Source organism: Salpingoeca rosetta (assembly GCF_000188695.1).
Source record: "Salpingoeca rosetta unplaced genomic scaffold supercont1.1, whole genome shotgun sequence".
Lineage (NCBI taxonomy): Eukaryota > Choanoflagellata > Craspedida > Salpingoecidae > Salpingoeca > Salpingoeca rosetta.
In genome coordinates this window covers 2,454,003-2,472,569 of record NW_004457740.1, presented here as the reverse complement: position 1 = coordinate 2,472,569, position 18,567 = coordinate 2,454,003, and the positions used below count along the sequence as shown (strand labels likewise).

At 55.4% G+C, this 18,567-nt stretch overlaps 2 protein-coding genes across 2 annotated transcripts; one reads left to right on the top strand and one right to left on the bottom strand.

Annotated features, from left to right (window-relative positions):
- Positions 1-360: 360 nt before the first annotated feature.
- Positions 361-5,268, top strand: PTSG_00545 (uncharacterized protein). Its single transcript, XM_004999034.1, has 13 exons — positions 361-495; positions 817-1,020; positions 1,229-1,293; positions 1,403-1,468; positions 1,648-2,186; positions 2,481-2,573; positions 2,762-3,593; positions 3,737-3,780; positions 3,963-4,028; positions 4,167-4,250; positions 4,469-4,525; positions 4,681-4,746; positions 4,982-5,268. Exons 1-13 carry the CDS (start codon positions 383-385, stop codon positions 5,012-5,014), a joined length of 2,262 nt encoding a protein of 753 aa, XP_004999091.1. The 5' UTR covers positions 361-382; the 3' UTR covers positions 5,015-5,268.
- PTSG_00544 (DNA polymerase zeta catalytic subunit) lies at positions 5,072-18,122 on the bottom strand (the record flags this gene model as incomplete). The annotated part of the gene is made up of 26 exons (XM_004999033.1): positions 5,072-5,388; positions 5,648-5,701; positions 5,925-6,014; positions 6,151-6,240; positions 6,350-6,400; positions 6,568-6,748; positions 6,948-7,043; positions 7,228-7,325; positions 7,478-7,580; positions 7,773-7,867; positions 8,116-8,193; positions 8,333-8,395; positions 8,580-8,685; positions 8,845-8,979; positions 9,240-9,547; positions 9,745-9,814; positions 10,080-10,226; positions 10,538-10,697; positions 10,890-11,013; positions 11,135-11,207; positions 11,352-11,482; positions 11,663-11,746; positions 12,041-12,112; positions 12,252-12,338; positions 12,623-17,977; positions 18,003-18,122. The coding sequence occupies 26 exons, from the start codon at positions 18,120-18,122 to the stop codon at positions 5,248-5,250; spliced, it is 8,112 nt and encodes a 2,703-aa protein (XP_004999090.1). The 3' UTR covers positions 5,072-5,247.
- Between the last annotated feature and the right edge of the window lie 445 nt (positions 18,123-18,567).

The following is an 18,567-nucleotide window of genomic DNA, read 5'->3' as shown; positions in this document are numbered from 1 at the left end:
AGCGGGCATAGGAGTGACTGCCCTCGTGGATGTCTTGTGCACGCCCGTGCAGGAGGAAAAGAGAAGGAAGAAGAAGACGAAGAAGAAGGGGAACAGCAAGCAAAGTGGGAGGAGAGGAAGGAGAGGAGGGCGAGGAGGAGGAGGAGGAGGAGGAGGAGGAGGAGACCAACGTGACGACGACGATGATGACGGCAGTGATGGTGATGAAAATGAAGGCGAGCAACCTGCTTCTGCTGGCAACGACCACGCATCTCTATCTAAGGACGTTGCTCTTCGACGGTTGAAGACGCTGTGCAAGAGGTCACCTCAGGCCATCGATGAAGCGCACGCACGGCTGAAGCTGTATCTCGAGGAAACAAGTCCAGTCGTGCGTGCAAGCGCCATGGACATCATCAACACGCTCTTCATGCGCTCTGCACAGTTTCGAAGCCTTACCTTGCCCCATCTCCGCCGCATCCTTGATCAGACCATCACATGCTGTCCTTCGAAGAAGTCGTGAGTGTACATTTGTGTGTGTGTGTGTGTGTGTGTGTGTGTGTGTGTGTGTGTGTGTGTGTGTGTGTGTGTGTGTGTGCGTGCGTTTGCGTGCGCGTGTATGTGTATGTGTATGTGTACGCGCGCGTATCGGGCGTGTGTGTTGAATATGAATGCATGCATGTGTAGGTGTGCATACATTCGTGTGCGCAGGCGTGCGCTTGTGAGTTGGCTGTGACCAGCTGCAGCTTCAATGGCGCTTGCGTGTGCATTCAGGAACGAGACTGCCCTCCCTGCAAATTACAAGCATGTTCGCTCACACACCAAACCACATCCTTGTAGGTCGCGCGAGCAGCGGGAACTACGCACCGCGGCGCTTCGCATCTTCAAAGGGTGGCTCGACCGGTTCCAGGAAAAGTTCACCCAGCTGCGGTTTGCTGCAACCTACCTCGAGCACACGTGCAACATCAAGCTGGACCAGATTGAGGCTGAGCCCTTTCGTCAGGCACAGCAACAACAGCAGCAGCAGCAACAGCATGACACAGGGTACGCGCGCGTTCGCCCGGAATGCCAACTCGGACACGCGAACGCGTGGATGCCGTGTGAATGCTTGCTGAGCAACTCGTGTGCTGCACGTCGTTATTCCACACTCACACCCACATGCTCACACACACACCCACACAACCCCACAATCGTTGTCACATCATTCGCTGTCTCACGGTCGTCGTCACTTCATCACACTCATGCCTTGCAGCGCTGCAGCTTCTGAAGCCGACATGCGCAGCCGTCAGCTGCAGGAGCTACAGGCGACCATCACAGGTGTGCGTCCACGTGCAGGCGCGGAGGTGAGGTCGTGGTGTTGTTGGCTTTCACCTCCATCTCAACTCGTTCGTGTACTGTGAACCTTGATCTAAACTGTCGCAACCAGAGAGCCTGCCCCAGGTGGAGGACGCCGTGACCCAGCTTGAAAACTCCCTCAGCCTGTTGAAACAAGGTGCCGTGCATGTGTGTGTGAGCGTGTGTGCGCGCGCGTGTGTGTGAGCGTGTGCGCGTGCGAGTGAGCGTGTGCGTACTTGGTTACAACTTGTTTGCTCTGTTTGTGTCAGCGTGTGTGCGTCACCGCTTCAAGCATCGTCCTTACACTGTGACGTGGACCTTGTACGGTTTTGTCAGTGACGCGTGTTCGTGAGGAGGAGCACAAGAAGCAGCAACGACAACAGCAGCATGAACGCCTGGCAAAGCAGCGGCAAGCCGCCAGTGCGTCCAAGACTCCACTCGACATCTTCAACGACGACGACGACGACGACGACGACGACGACGACGATGACGACGACGACATGGCTCACGTGTCTGCTATGGATCTTATTGGTGATGACGATGACGATGACGATGACGACGATGATGGTGATGATGATGGCAGAATACGGCATACTGGGACAAGCTCATTGGGCGCTGGGGGTGGAGACGGGCTGTCGTTTTCGCGTCACATGGCAGCGCAGCGATCTGCTCTGGGCAGTGAGTCTGCAGACGAGTGGGTGCGATTGGCACGGTCTGGCGCCGGCACATCGGCCACATACGGCACAGAAGAAGCAATTGTGGTGGAGCGCACAAGCGACACGAGCGCCGTTGTTGATGCAGTTGAGGAGCAGGGCAAGCTGCTCCTGGTGCGAGACTTGCCGCACGTGCGCAGCTTGCTTGCCTCCGCCCTCCGAGTACGTACACACATGTGCTCTTGACATGTTTTCCATCGTCCAGTGCCCGGCCGTTGCGTGATGACCCAATATTCCATTCATGTGCACCAACATTCATGGACGCAATCCCGAGAGCACGCACACACACACACACACACACACACACACACACACACACACACACACACACACACACACACGCACGCACGCACGCACGCACACACACATACACATCTGCGTATGCGTGCATGCTTCACAAGAGCTACTGCTCACCTGAGGTTATCACTGTCTCTTTCTCTTCCTGTTTGACCACAGTTGAATGCGCCGAACGACGTGACGCTGCCGCTGCTCGCCCTCAAGAAGCGCTTGGAGGAGACGCGTGCCCGCTTTGCCGCGTTTCGATTCGTGGTGAGGCGCCCTGTGCACTACCCGCAGAGCATGTGCATGTGAAGAAGAGAGGGAGAACATTGCGTGGAGCCGAGGGACTTCAAGAGGATCAAGGGATATTAGCAAGCACACACACACACAAGCGCATGACTTTGGTGTGCTTCACTGACCTGTCCGTTCTTCCTACGTGCTTTCGTTGCGATATCCAGAACTCGAAAGAACACGATGCTGCGTCAGCGTCATCAACGGCTCCAGCCGCTCAACCATCGCCATCAAGTGGCAAGCACGAGCCCGCAACAGCAGCAACAGCAACGACTGCAGCAACAACATCAACAGCAACAACTGCAGCAAGCACAGTAGCGACATCAAGGGCACAAACAACAGCAACAGCGTCACCTGCAAATGCAGCAAATGCAGCAAATGCAGCAAAGGCAGCAAAGGCAGCAAAGGCAGCAGCGTCGCCACCGTCGCCTTCATCGTCGCCTTCATCGTCGCTGCCTCGCAAGGTGTACAAGCCGCGCATCACATCGAAAGCGAATGAAACGAGCGCAAAGCAGACGCCCGCGTCCCCGCTGCGGCAGCGGACGTCGCATCGGCAGAAGCGTCTCAGTCACGTTGTGGGCAGCACCGTGACGCCAACCGCGAATGCCTTTCGTCAGGGCGACCGACCAACGCCTCAACCGGACGCATCAGCCTCAGCAGCACGCGTTGGTAATCAGACCAGTGTGAGTCGAGCGCCAAGGAAGCAACAACCTTCTCTTTCTGCCTCTTTTCCCTCCCGGTCTTCTTCTTCATCCGCGTCTGCTTCTGCGACACGGCAAGCAACAACAACAGCAACAGCAACAGCAACAGCAACAACAACAGCAACAGCAAGAGCAAGAGCAACGGCAGCAACAGCCTCCTCGTCCTCCTCCTCCTCGTCCTCCTCCTCCTCATCATCATCAGCGCGTGCAGCCGTGGTCCCAAGGCGAAGGTCTCGACGCAAGGAGGATGATGATAAGGACAGCACCGACGATGCCGTGTTCATGCTAAATATGGCTGGTAAGTTGGCGGTGAAAACATGCCAGTTGCCTCTGCTTCCTTCCCTGGCGTTTGTCGACAATTGTTGTTGAGCGAATCTTGTGGTGCTCCTTCACGCGCTCATGCGAAACGACTTCAATGTGTGGCCTGTGTTTGTTTGCCAGCTGCACAAAATCTGCATCGGGTGTGGGGCTCTGGCGGCGATTCGGTATGAGCGCTTTGTGAACGCAATTGGCAGGACATGTTGTGCAACGTGCGCAACGGAGCAGGGATTTGGTCGTGATTGTGCTGAGTGATGGGTTGAAGAGCTCTTCTTGAGAGCGTGTGTGTGTGTGTGTGTGTTCTCACATGTACTCAACACCCTGTTGCCTCTTCGATGGATTCAAACAGGAAATCAACATCAACGTGTCGCGTCTCATCTGTCGCGATGAGCGCGATCGCATCGCCGCTCCCACAGTACGAGTACACATGTGCACGCACCAGTGAGCCACCGTGTTTGAATTTACTTTCAATAGACCTGGGTTGCCTTGTGCTCTTGTGTTCTGTTCACAAATACACGCGCACACACACACACACACACACTGTCATCTGTAGCCGGTATATGAGACGTGTGGCGCTCCGTTGCCGGGACAAACGGATGACGAGGGAAACCCTGTCCTTTGTCAGATCAAAGTCAAGGTAAGTAATGGCCACACCTGGTCTGGAACATATTTGTTAGGTGTGCTCACACGCACTCACATACTCACTCGCACAAGCAAATATAAACACGCTCGCACAAGCAAATATAAACACACACACACACACACACACACACACACACACACACACACACACACACACACACACACACACACACACACACACACACACACACAAAACACGTTCCCAATGGTCAGGTGCGCTGCCCGCTGCATGGGCCTCTTGTGCCGCGTGATCCTAAAACGGGCAAGAAGGTTAGATACCAATCATCCAACCATCAGCCACGACATGTGTTGCTCATGGCATGTTCGTTTCAGCACGGACACGCAGCTGTCTGTGCATGCATGCCCTTCGCACTCACGGATATGTGAACAACTTTTGTGTCGATGCGATGTTGTTTGCTGCGCAGATTTCTGGGGATGGCAAGCGCGCTCGGGCAACGTCCTCGTCGCAGTCGCGGAAAAAGGCAAAATCGGTTCGTGTCATGTCCGACACATGAATGCCTGCAAGCAAAAAACAAAGACCATGAACTTCACACGACACCCACACAGACACCCACACAAACACACACAGACACACACACACACACACACACACAGACACACACACACACACAGACACAGACACACACACACACAGACACACGCACGCGCGCGTTCCTCACAATTACCTTATGGCAATGCTGCTCTGCATCACAACCCATTGTGCAGGGGCGGCTTTTGAAATTGCTGTCGAAGCAGTGACGGTCTAGCGGTTTGTGTTGTGGTGTCACACAGCATGCAGCACCATGACAGCACTCATCAATGCGTCCGATCGTGTATTGGGTTCGTATAGCCACTGCAACGTGCCTATTACACATTCATTTGAACTTACTGTTGAACATACACACGTGAGCCATGTACAGAGTCAAGGTAGTTGGCATGTAGAAATGAAACACACGAGTGGCGCTGTCGCCTTTTTGTATCCGCAACATCCATTAAAAGTCCAGAGACCGCAACACGCGCACGTTTTTCAGTTTGTGATGCAGCCGTGAGCGCTGGTACAGTACAGGGCACCACACAGACACACACGCAACGTTGTTGTCCAGGGTGAATCCCATACAGCGGCGGCAAATCCCCTGTAATTGCACACAATCAAGTCAGTGCGAAAGGATTTGAGCGAGGTTTGAGAAGTGGGCGGTGGCGCTGTTTGTTGAATGGCCAGCAATCGATAGTATTGTGTGTGTGTGTGTGTGTGTGTGTGTGTGTGTGTGTGTGTGTGTGTGTGTGTGTGTGTGTGTGTGTGTGTGTGTGTGTGTGTGTGTGTGTGTGTGTGTGTGTGTGTGTGTGTGTGTGGCGGTTGCAGTATGATTCGTTTCGCATCGCGGGTCGACCAACCTTCAAGATGGCCATTTCCCGTTCCGTCAGTGTTACTCGCGCATGTAATCGAACCTGAACAGCATGCATATGGCCGGGTTGTTGAGGGGACTCACTCACATCGCGCTGTTGTCATCATCCACGACAAGTCACTATGCACCGAAGCACACACATACACACATACACACACACACATACACACATACACACACACACACACACACACACACACACACACACACACACGCGCGCGCGCGCGCGCGCGCAGGTGGCTCTGTGCGGCCTGAAGGTGACTCACGGTGGCTTCCGCAGGATCGCGCTTACAGTTTGCGCAGACAGCGCCTTGCGTCAGTTCTCCACAAATGACGCAGTGCCGGCTCCGATAAAACTAGAAACCAATATCCCAATCGCAACAGCATACAGCAGTGAGCGCAAAGAGGCTAAAATTCATGCGCGTGTGCATGTGGGGAAAGGAATGCGCGATGCACACATGCACGCATGTGTGAAACTGCACCATCGTTCACCTGGTCGATGGTGGAGCGCTGGTGGCTGTTGTGCAGTCCAAACTGCGGCGCAGCAAACGCATTAGCAGTTCGATACACTTTTGGCAGCTCCTGTGTGACGAGGCCAGGTAGAAGAAAGGCAAGACAGAAACAGCTGCGTGAGGCGCGCGCGTGTGTGTGTGATGGCATGATGGCATGAGTGCGATATCAAAGGGTTCACCTGAAACCACGGAGTCAGGTAGATTCCAAAAAGGTTAAAGCACCGGTCCAACTGCAATCGTTCAAACAGCAGGGTGCACATGAGCGCAGGACATCGCGCAAGATTGACACAGAGCGTAAGATGTCTCGCAAGGGTTGGACAAAACGTGTGCGCACACACGCACAAACAAACAAACTAACAAACAAACAAACAAACAAACGAGCACAAGACACGCGCACCGGAGGGATAATCTGCTTCTTGATGTAGTAGAGCGCGTTGAGGCGAAGGCCCGGGTCCGCCAGCAGTTCCTCCGGTTGCCGCACGAGGGAGATGAGCGTCGCTTTTGGGGGGCCGCACACAATCACATATGGCACGCGCTCCCGCACCCGTGGCTCAGCACGGGGGTCGAGGCGAGACAGACTAATATGTGCGCAGAGACACATGCAAACACGGAGGCGTAGAAGTTGGACGATGAGAGATAGCACAGGCTTTGAGACTTGCACCAGCACTCCACCACTCCTTGGCTTCATCCCCCAAGCTTCAGGCAGAAGAAGGCAGGTTGCTTCCGTCATGTGTGCGTCGGCCCAGCAACAGAGCATATACGCACAAGCATTCTGACCGGTTTGCAATTTCGAGGGCTGCAACACATGCGCGAACGGAATACGATTCCCGCCCGCGATATTCCTTTGCAAACACAAAGTCGGCAAGGTTGATCCTGTGGGCAGCACGCAGCGGCACACATTGGCACGCACGTGAACGCGCAATGCAAGCGATGAATGAGATGCATGCGAGCACAAACATTGGGTACGCAACCAAAACAAGATCCAAAGCAAGAGCAACAAACGAAGGAAAGGACAATGACATTCGGGCAGCAAACAGCGTCACCGCAATCAACAAACCTGCTGGTGAGGATCTTCATCCACTCCCGCTGGAGATATGCCTTGATCTTGCTCAAATCTCGCGTCTCAAACAGCATCCGGAGGCAGCGCTCCATAATCTGCAACAGTCAAGTGTGCACCATGTCATCACCACGAATTATCACATGTTTATCGACGATACACACGATGGCATCGACCACGAATCGTTGGTACACCACAAACACGCACACACGCACGCACGCACGCACGCGCGCGCGCACGTATCGCGCACCTTGGCAACGGCGGGACAAACATCACGGCGAACGGTCTCGATGCCTTTGGCATCAAACTCGGGCTCCCTCTGGCTTGGCTTCTCATACATGTATCCAACGTACCTGCGGTTGTTGGGAGGATGGTGTGAGCATGTGAGCATTCAAGTTTGCGTTTCCGTACGTGATATGCAAACGCACGTGCACACACACACACACACACACACACACCTCATTGGCTCCCTCATCTTCACGACAGCGCAACAGCAAGACAGGGGAAGGAGGCAGTCAATGTGTTGGACATAAGGTGTGTCGTACCGTTTCTTCGTTTGCAAGATGCATGGAAGATAGACCTTCTCAAACTTGAGCTTGACTGGTGGCGGATTTGCTGCCGTCACGGCCTCTGCAATTTCCTGCACGCTCAGACACAGGACAGACGCGCATAAGGGAGTTGTGAGTGAGTGAGTATGCGCGTGTGCGTACGTGAGCGTGTGAGTGTGCGTGTGTGCGTGTGTTCTTGTGTTCGTGTTCGTGTGCGCGTGTGCGTGTGTTCTTGTGTTCGTGTTCGTGTGCGTGTGTTCGTGCATGTGTGTGCAACCACGGAGCAGCCCAGCGCATTCCTAAACACCACAGCGTGTCAATGGCATTGTGTCGTTCTGACCTTGCCAATGGCAAACGCTTGGTCCTTTGTTGCTCCCGGCAGTAGCACAAACATGCTGTCCGTATCGCCGTACACAACCTGCGTCAGCGTGTCACAAGCAGAGACAAGGACACGAGCAATGAGACGATGGGTTTCAGCTGTGCGTGTGCGTGTATGCCGGCGTTCAGGTTGATTTACGGAATTGCAAGTCGCGTATTGCTGACACACGACAGAATACCTTGGCGTTCCACTTTGGGTTGGTCTCCACCATTCTCATCGCGCGTGTCAGCGTCTCACGTGCCTGCACCAGGGCATGGAAGCGTGAACAAACGCACACACACACACACACACACACACACACGCACACACACACACACACGCGCGCAAACGCATGCACACACGAGCGCAAGCACAAACGCAGCCACACACATTCACACACACACGCACACACAAACGTAAGCGACCGAGCAGACTCATGATCGCACCGATTGAACGATGCTGTCTGCAATGTCCACACACGGCATTCGCCCGGAAAATGTTGCCGAGGTGTATCCGTATGTGACATTGGCAATCAGCTTCAACCCGAGTTGCCTGGCAGTTGAGAGCATTGGGAATGGACATTCGGTAATGTCCGTGAACAGCACGACACACAAGTTCAAGCAAAAAAGCACACACACACACACACGCACACACGCACACACACGCACACACACACGCACACACACACGCACACACAGCCAGCCAGCGCACCGAGCGTTCATGAGGCGGTGCATGGCCTGGGAGACGTCTGATTCCTTCATGGACTGCTTGACCATGATTCGCGTGCGCAGAATCTCGTCCAGCATGACCGGCAGCACACCGCCACGTAGCTCTCGCTTGCAGAACCTGAATGGAATACACATACGCACACACAGAAACACACAGAAACACACACACGCACACACAGAAACACACACACACACACACACACACACACACACACACACACACGCAGGTGATGGCGTAAGTCGAATGAGGGTAGCACTTGTCGAATCGATAGCCATTACAAGCAAAATCCGCGCACAATACAGAGCACGACAGACATCGAAGAACAACAGCAGCACAAGCACCATCATCTGCACGCGTTCAGTTCCATTCACTCTCACATGACGCCATTTGGGCAGATGTGCACAAGGTCTTGGTCGACCAAGTCCGAGAGCAGGCCTGGAGGAAGGTCAAAGTGCGACACCCCAAACTTTGTGCCACTGCCACCAGCATCGCCATCACCATATGCTGCCCGTCGTGTGGCGGTGCCTGGCACACGCCCGAGACACGTGGAGAAGCAGATGTTGTAGGCAATCATCATGGACGGATAGAGGGACTGGAAGTCCAGCACGAGCACCGGACTGCTGTAGAACTTGCTCTCCGGCTCCAATATGAGCGGCAGCGCTTCTGGGGCGCGCTGGTTGCGGACCTGTGTACGTGCGTTGTGCGGGAGGAGGGTGGAGGAGGAACGGGGAAAAGGACCGGAGGTGGGGCAAGGATTTGCACCGCGTGGATGAGGTGGATGCAATAGCCATATGACGAGATTAGACGCGTGCATCTCACTCACATACACACATGCAGTCACGCACAAATGAACAATTAGAAGGTGACATGAGCGTGTCAGACCTGGTCCTTGCTTGGAGATATCATGATAAAGTTTCGTGGATGTGCAATGCGGAGCATGATGGATTCAACTCTGGCCACGCGCGGAAGAAACAGACGACAAATCGTGAATTTCCCATCAACAACCAAACGGCGGATGCAAACAAAACATGCCAGCGAAGCAAGTGAAGCAAGAGCGCTGTGTCAAGCCATTTACCACATGCAACACGTACATCACTGCGAAAACGAACCCCAAGCATATATCCACACAACACACACACACACACAAAACACACACATACACACACACACACACACACACACAACACGTGCATCCATGCACCCACGCAGGCACGCACCGGAATTGGGAGCCACGGGAAATGACCTCGTAGAACAAAATGCCAAAGAGTCGGGCAAACTCGCTCGTGCGTTCGATGAAATTGATTTCATACATCAGCTGCAGACAGGAGAGTGCACGGAACAAGAGGTGCTTGCACACGCGCCACCTACAAAGTGATTCGGTAAGCGTGAGTGAGCGAGCGAGTGAGTGAGTGAGTGAGTGAGTGAGTGTGAGTGATTGATTGATTGAGTGAATGAGTGAGTGAGTGAGTATGTGTATGTGAGTGAGTGAGTGAGTGAGTGAGTGAGTGAGTGAGTGAGTGAGTGAGTGAGTGAGTGAGTGAGGAGAGGAGCGCGATGAAGGGAGCTGGAACGAGTGCATGCTGACACCGGCACTCAATATCAATGACACCGCGACGGATGTACAATCGTGCCATTCGTATGTCGCCACACGGGAAGCACAACATTGCCACCTCACCTCAGAGGGGCGTGGGTGTTGTGATACCAATTGCGCAGTTGCTGCTGCGAGTATGCGGGCACACGGCGGTGCAAGATGTGGAACATGACGTTCTCAAACGAGTATGAGGTCAAGGCCAGCTCGTGTCGCAGCAGGCGCCACAGGTTGAGGATCACTCGCCCTGGTCCCACGCGAACACAAATTGAGAAATGCACAGCAAGGAATATAGGGGTGGGGGCCGTGTGAGAAAAACACACACATGCTAAAGTTAATGTGACACAATATGCGCGCAACACATGACCACAAACGGCACCACAAGGTAATTTGTGACGCAACACATTGCCGATGCCAAAGCAGCCACGGGTGAACACACCAACGATACGAAACTCGGACGTGTGTCGAGCGCCATATTCGTTTGTCGTGTCGTCCTTGAATCCTGAAGACGAGGACGTGGAGGGTGTGCGAGAGAGAAGCACGACCATGTCCAAGCCAAGCACCTGCAAAACGCACGCAACGCGCAACACACACATACAAAAACATGTGTATGTGAGTTGTGCAAGTCTGTGTGTTGTCCATCTCAGTGTAAGTACAACCAAGGCAAGCAGTGCGTGCGCTCACTTGGCCGCGCTGAATGAGATATCCCCATGAGCCCATTTGGATCTCATATCCAATGATCAAGTCAGGGTCCAACCTAGAGGTGAGAAAAAAAAAGGCGCGTGAGTTGCTGCCCCTGTGGTGCGTGCACAGATGTCAGGCCAAATATAAACACAAGGACAACACAACACAACAACAATACACACCACAAAGACAGTAAAACACAACACGCCTTGCGTACGTTTGGAGCCATTCAATGAATGTGTCGAGCATTTCGCGTTCTGAATTCTTTTCAATGACGTCCACGCGACGCAATCCAAGCATTGCTGATGTGGCGCCTGCCTGGCTGGAGGTGCGATGCGTCATTACGACCTGTAAAATCCAGCACCCATCCATCGCACATGAAAAGTAACCAACTGAAACGAGGATCCACGACTCCACGCACCAGCGATCAAACGTATGCTAAAACTTTCTTGCACGTAGTGGTGCACACGTGGCAAATCAATATCATGAGCAAGCAAACGAGCAAGCAAGCAAACAGGTTGTTGCCACCTTCTTGACAGCGGAGGCTGTTGGCTCCTGGTCATCGTGCACGACGCAGAAGAGGGCGAGAATCGGGTCGAATTCGGGGTCACTCTGCGCATGCACGTGGAAAGTGTGATAAATGGCGCGGTCAGTGGTGAGTGGCAGGAGTCAACAGCATTGTGTGCACTAACACCACTGCTGCGACGCTGAACACACCCACCCACACACACCCACACCCACACCCACACCCACACTCACACCCACCCACACACACACACCCACACACACACACACACACACACACACACACACACACACACACACACACACACACACACACACACACACACACACATACGCACACACGCCACACCATGGCGCAAAGGCATACGCCCGGGAACGCACCTGTTTCTGGCCTCGGCTGTCGGCCATTAGCTCAAGGCTCAACAGCGTCAGATGCTGCTGTGTTTGCAAAGCCTGCATGCAGAAAATGATGAGCACAATGTCAGTCAAAGCAACACGGTGAGGCTTTTCGACAAAGGACCTATCCATCTCCACAGGGGTCCAAAACACGACGTGTGATGTGTGACGCAGGCGTCATGACGGGGCAACGCACTGTAGTGTGGGACACGTGCTGTGTCTCCATCTTGAAGCCGTAGGTGTCGCCTGGCGTCACGCCCTTTGTTCGGGACCCGCCGCTTCCCTGAAGTTTCATCAACAGCATGAGGGGGCAGGGAGGTGACGATGGAAGCAAACACAGATCAGTACGAACGGCCTAGCCGCATATGACACACACGCGCACACACGCACTCATACACACACACGCGCACACACGCACTCACACTCAAACAAACACACACACACACATACGCACACAAACACACACACACACACACAAACACACACAAACACGCACACATACGCACACAAACACGCATCTCCACATACACACACACAAAACAAAACCAAAAAAAAAAACAACTGCACCTTTGGGCGCTTGGGACGGGGCTCGTCGCCTGCACCACCACCATCATTACCGGCACCATCAACACCACCAATAGCAACGCCTGTGGTGTGTTCTGCGCTTCGGTCTGTGGTACCGCTGGTGTCAGGCGCTGTATTGAACGTGCTGGCCGTGTCGTCCATTGTTGACAAGGAGAGCTGTGTACCCTGCATCAGCGGCACTTGCGGCGTGATTGGTGTGAGTGATGCAACCCGCGGCGACTGCGACTGCTGCGTCTGTGTTTGTCCGGAGAACGCCAACACCCGCGACATGCGTTTCCCGCGCTTGGCCGGCGACGTGTCGCCCTCAGCACCATTCCCGATTTCACGCACATCTTCGTCGCCATGACCTTGGCTGCCAAGGGTCGCAACGTGCTGCTGTCCTGCACCACCGTCAGGCGTACTGCCATCAACTGCTGTTGCCGCCACCTGCGCCTTCAGTGCTGCTGCGGAAGGGGGCGGGCGAGCGGGAGTGATGACAACGATGCCAGTGTTTGCCAGCGGCTGCGGCGCCTCCAAATCAATCACGGCCGCTTGTATTCGCGTCCGCTGCCTCAACTTTGTCGTTGCTGCCAGCACGTATTGCTGCTGCTCCCACAGGGCGAGTGCACGGCTTGCTCCCTCTGCCTGCTTTGGCTTCACAGCACCGGGCCAGCGCCACCGCACAGTGGAGCCATCAAGCGCACGCGTGGTTCCATTCGGTGGGATGTCTTCTGCACGCGAGAAGAAGGGGTCCACATGGCGCTCAGCATGAATGCCCGCACGCTGCAGTGACGTGAGCAGATCCTGTGTCGTCGGTGGCGGTAAGCTGTAGTGCAGCAGACAGCAAGGGCGCCGGTGCCTTCTGCTGGTCTCATCAATGGAAGCGCCACCACGAACACCAACATCAACATGGAACTGGTGTGCTGCTTTCCGTGAAAGACTCGGCCACAATGGCAACACATTCCGTGGGGTGCTGCCGTCACTACCTCCTCTGCACGCATCTGCTACTGTTGCTGCTGCTGCTTCAAACGTGACCGCAGAATTACTGGAGACGCCCACATCACCAGCGTGCGGGGGATGGCGCAGGGCGGATGGTTTCGCGCTGTCCTGCTCCTCCTCTTCATCTGCACTTGCGCGGTCTGCGAGCGAGTTGAAGAGCGGCCGCAGTGGCGCGACAACGGCGTGGCGCAGCGACAGCAGCTGTGATCGCGAGCGATGGCGAAGGCGACTCATCGGGCTCACGGGCCCCATCTCACGGTGAACACGGCGCTTTTGTGTTGCTATGGAGGGTGATTGGCCATGCACACCACCACCACCACCATCGTCATCGTCACCACCACCATCGCTGTCACCATCATTGTCACCACCATCATCATCACCACCACCACGATGACCAGCACGGCCACCATCAATCTCGTCGTCAGTGCGGTCAACTGTCGCCGACGACTGTGCTGGTGCTGGTGCTGAAGAGGTGTGCGCTTGCGATGATTGCGTGTGTGGAGCGGGCGAGTAGGGGGAAGCGAGGGCAGCAGACGGCAGCGTGGGCGGCTGGCCCGGCGGAATGTGAGGAGAGGACGCGGGCGATGCGGTCTCCAAGTGCTGTTGCTGCTCGCCTGCCTTTGGTGGTGTTGCTTCAGGGCTTGTCATAGCGGCAGTGTCATTGTTGTCCAGACTTTGTGGGAGCTGGCCTTGTTGCTGCGTATCATGTGGCGTGGCTAGCAGTGGAAGCAGCGTTTCTGGAACAGCACCGCTGCTCGGCATATCTTCATCGTCTGCACCAGCATCCTCATCATGCTGGTTGCTGGCCCTGGCGCGGTTTGTTGCGTGACCGGACATGCACTGGGACCACATGCTCAGCCTCTGTGTTGCGTGGCGAGGCGCCACCTCCAGCGCAGACGAGGTCACGCCAGGCTGCTGCGTCAGGGCCGTTGGTGATGCGACGGCTTTAGTGGTTGGAGGAGAAGATGAGGCACCGTGTCTGTGGCCACTTGCAGTCTCCACCCCGCCTGCTTCTTCGTGCCGCTCAGTTTCAGCTGTTGGTGATGAGGGCGTGAGCATTGGCAGCGACACATACACACACGTCGGGTCTTGCTCTGGTGACAGCCGCTGTGCTCTCCACAGCACATTCATCTGACCTGGCAGGCAGTACTTTGGCTGCCGGAACTCGCTTGCATCACGCCATGCCATGCGTCCCTCTTGCAGAGCAGGGTCGTCAGCGCGCGGAAATGCAATGCTGCTCATTGCTGTCGCTGTGTGTGTTGCTGCTGTTGTTGTTTTTGCTGTCGCTGTGTGTGTTGCTGCTGTTGTTGTTGGTGCTACTGTCGTTGTGCTCATTGCTCTCGTCGTTATTGGAGCGCCGTGCTCGCGAGCTGGTTGTGTTGCTGGCCTGTTGATGGATTCGGGAGCATTCGGGCGGTGGGCGGGCGATGAAACCGACGACGATGACGATGATGACGTGGATGACTCGGGTGCATTTCTCGGCAAGCGCAAGGGTGATGTAAACAGCAGCTGTGTAAGTGGAGCAGGTGCCTGATCAGTCAGCACATGAGCCACTTGTGTTGATGTGGCGGTTGGAGCAGGAAGGTGGGGCAGTGCAGTGACAGGAGATGGCAGCGCCGATGCACTCGCTTGTTGTTGTTGTTGTTGTTGTTGTTGTTGTTGTTGTTGTTGTTGTTGTTGTTGTTGTTGTTGTTGTTGTTGTTGTTGTTGTTGTTGTTGTTGTTGTTGTTGTTGTTGTTGTTGTTGCTGATCCATATTTCTCACATCCATCGTGCCACGCTCTCCAGATATCGCTGAAAGATGCTCCTCTTCCTCAACATTCATGCTTCCATCCCCATGTCCGCGACCCATGCGCTCGCTAGCGTCGTCGTCGTCGTCGTCGTCGTCGTCATCCAAGAGACCAGCATCCCACGCCTGTGACATGAGCATGGACTCGCGCAACTCATCGTTCACGAAGTCCACACCGCCAACATCATCCAGGTCCCCAGGTCCCACATCTCCGCCCTCAACACTTCGCCGGCGAGCGAGGGAGCGCTGCCCGCTCAGGCTGCGCTGTGTACTCGGTGTGCGTTGGGTGGATTGTGTGCGTGCCTGTGTTGTCAACCAGTCACCATTGTCACTCTCATTGTTCGTCACACGGCTGACACCTTCTCTTCTGCGCTCTAATTCCATCACCTTCTCAACAAGGCTGTCCTGCACTCCATCATCACCATGGTTTTCGTCACCATCGTCATCATCATCGTTGTCACTGCCACCGCGAGCTTCCTTCCTGCGATCTCCTTTCATGACAGCAGCATCGCCTCCAAGCCTCTTGCGCTGTTCCCCATCCAGAAAATGATCAGCGCTGCCCAGATGCTCTTCATCCTCAGCGTCACCCTCAGCATCATCCTCAGCGTCATCCTCATCATCATCCAAGCCATCATCAATACGAGAGACTTTGTCATCATCACCATCACTGCCATCGCCTCCTGCTGCCAGCGCACGCGCTCGCTCCTCCATCAGATGCACATCGACCTCCTGCGTACCGGCGCCTGCGTACTCGTCCGTCCCCACCTCCTGGCTGAGGTCAAACATGGCACCGAGCATGTCCACCACATCCTGCCCTTCCTGCGACAGCGTGTCCAGGGACTGGCTGACACTGTGCAAACGATCCACCGCAATCTGGGATGGCAGGATCTCCTCTTCCTCCCCCTCTTCACCCCCACCTTCCTCTTCCTCGTCATGAAACCCGCCCTGAGACAGCAACCCATTCTTCATGTTGCCTTTCGCTTCTTGAACCTCCCCTTCCGTCTGCTTCTTCTTCTGCTTCTTCCTCTTCTTCTTCTCCTGTTGCTTGTCCTCCTCCTTCGTCTCCTTCTGCAGCTTGGCCTTGAGGCGCCGGTCTTTGGCCACAGCTGCATCCAGCAGCATGCGGAAGTACTCTTCGTTGGCCGTGGTTGGATCTGTCGTCTGCGAGCGCACGCGACGCCGCTCGACATTGGTCAGCGGTGCCACCTGCGTCGCCTGCCCGCGTGCACGGCGGCGCAGCTGCTCGTCCTCCCACAGCGCAACCAAGCCCGGGTTGACTGGCAGCGAGGTGTCGTGCAGGTCGAATGAGCCCTTGACATGGGCGGTGGACCCGTACCGCGCGGACACGATGATGCTGGCGGCGGTGATGTCGCACTCCACGGCACACGAGGTCTCGCGCTGGCCCTGCCGCCGCCCGCCAAAGCCGGTGGGCACAAGGAGAAGCGACGGGTTGACGGTGGCGCTGCACCAGTACTGGCTGCTGGCGCCCTGCGAGAGGGACGCGTGAGGATCGGACAGCTCGGGCAGGGGCGTGCGAAAGAGGGCGTGCTTGGTGTGGATGTAGTTCATGCCTTGCAGGTTGTAGTCGGTCATGAACTGCAAGAAGTAAGGGATGTGTGCCTCGAACGGCTGGTAGAAGATGTTGCCGATCACGCCCTCTTGCAGCAGGTCTGCGGTGCGGCGCACGAGCCATGGGTTGATCAGGGAGATCTTGAGGAAGTCCTGCTCGCCCTCGTGGTAGCCGTAGAAGTTGATGCGTTTCACCACCTCGATGTTGGCCACCTCAATCTGCTGCTTGCGCTCCTTCCGACGCCCTTGCTGCTGCTGCTGCTGTTGTTGTTGTTGTTGTTGTTGTTGTTGTTGTTGTTGTTGTTGTTGTTGTTGTTGTTGTTGTTGTTGCGCGTTGTGGTTGGGTCCACTGGTTGCAGCAGCGGTGCTGCTGGCATTGGCCCGCTCTTGCTGGTCAAGCACAATGGACTTGTGCAGGGCGCCGTCGATGGCGGTGGCCATGCGAAGGAGGTCGCTCGGCCCCGGCTTGCGGCCAATCAGGGGCACGTAGATGTACGGGTACACGCCGTGCACGTGGCAGCACGCCTTCTGCCCGCGTGGCGTGGTGCCGAAGACGCGGATCACTGGTGCTCTGGGAAGAGGACAGCAGCGGAACACGCTGTAGACCTCGTCCAGCTGCGGGATGGACGGGCGGACCTGGAAGTCTGCGTCGATGATGCGAATGGAGAAAAAAGGTGCCGTCGCTGTTGTCACTGTCGCTGGCACTGTCGCTGGTGGTGTAGGCGCTGATGCTGGTGCTGAGCCTGCACTTGTCTTGTCGGGGCCGTGGCCGTTGTGGGTGGTGTTTGCTGACGCAGGCGCAGACGTGGGATTCTCCTCTTCCACGGCTGGACCATCCTGCATCTTCTGCTGTCCACCATGTGGTGCGGTTGTCACCTCCCCTTCTGCCTCCTCCTCCTCCCCCTCTTCCTCTTCCTCCTCAAACATGTCAGCGCTGTTGTTGTCGTTGTGCTGCTTTGTTCTTCGGTTGTGGTTTTCGTGTTGGACGTCGCACAAGTGGAACTGCTTTGCGGTGAGTGGTGGTGACGATGATGGAGGATGCTGTGGCTGTGGAGCGTGTGCCGCTGTCGGTGACGGTGGTGGAGTATGAACAAGGCGATGTGGTTGGGCTGGTGCTTGCTGTGGCCAGCTTGCTGCCTCTCTTCATCGGCTTTTCCTTTGGTGTCTTGATCCTCGTCCGCCGCGACCTTCACACGGTATGGTGTGTGTGTTTGGTGTGTGTCTGTGTCTGTGCGTGTGTGTGCGTGTGTTGTGTGTGTCTGTGCGTGTGTGTGTCTGTGCGTGTGTCTGTGCGTGTGTCTGTGCGTGTGTTGTGTGTGTGTGTGTGTGTGTCTGTGCGTGTGTTGTGTGTGTGTGTGTGTTGTGGCTGTGTGTGTGTGTGTGTGTTGTGTCTGTATGTGATGGGAACGTATGATCGCAGTATCTCTGCTTCTCTCCCTCTCCGTGCGCGTCTTCCGTAGCTATGTTACTTTGTGTGTGTGCAGCTACGTGAATCCGCATACGCTCCTTGGCATAGTTCGTATGTATGTGTGTGTGTGTGTGTGTGTGTGTGTGTGTGTGTGTGTGTGTGTGTGTGTGTGTGTGTGTCGTCT

Bases quoted from the DNA above. Each gene is read 5' to 3' on its own strand.
- PTSG_00545 (XM_004999034.1), top strand. From the start codon at position 383: ATGGACATCATCAACACGCTCTTCATGCGCTCTGCACAGTTTCGAAGC. The intron at 2,574-2,761 runs GTGAGGCGCCCT...TGCGATATCCAG, and splicing joins TTGCCGCGTTTCGATTCGTG to AACTCGAAAGAACACGATGC. The intron at 3,781-3,962 runs GTATGAGCGCTT...GGATTCAAACAG, and splicing joins GGGGCTCTGGCGGCGATTCG to GAAATCAACATCAACGTGTC.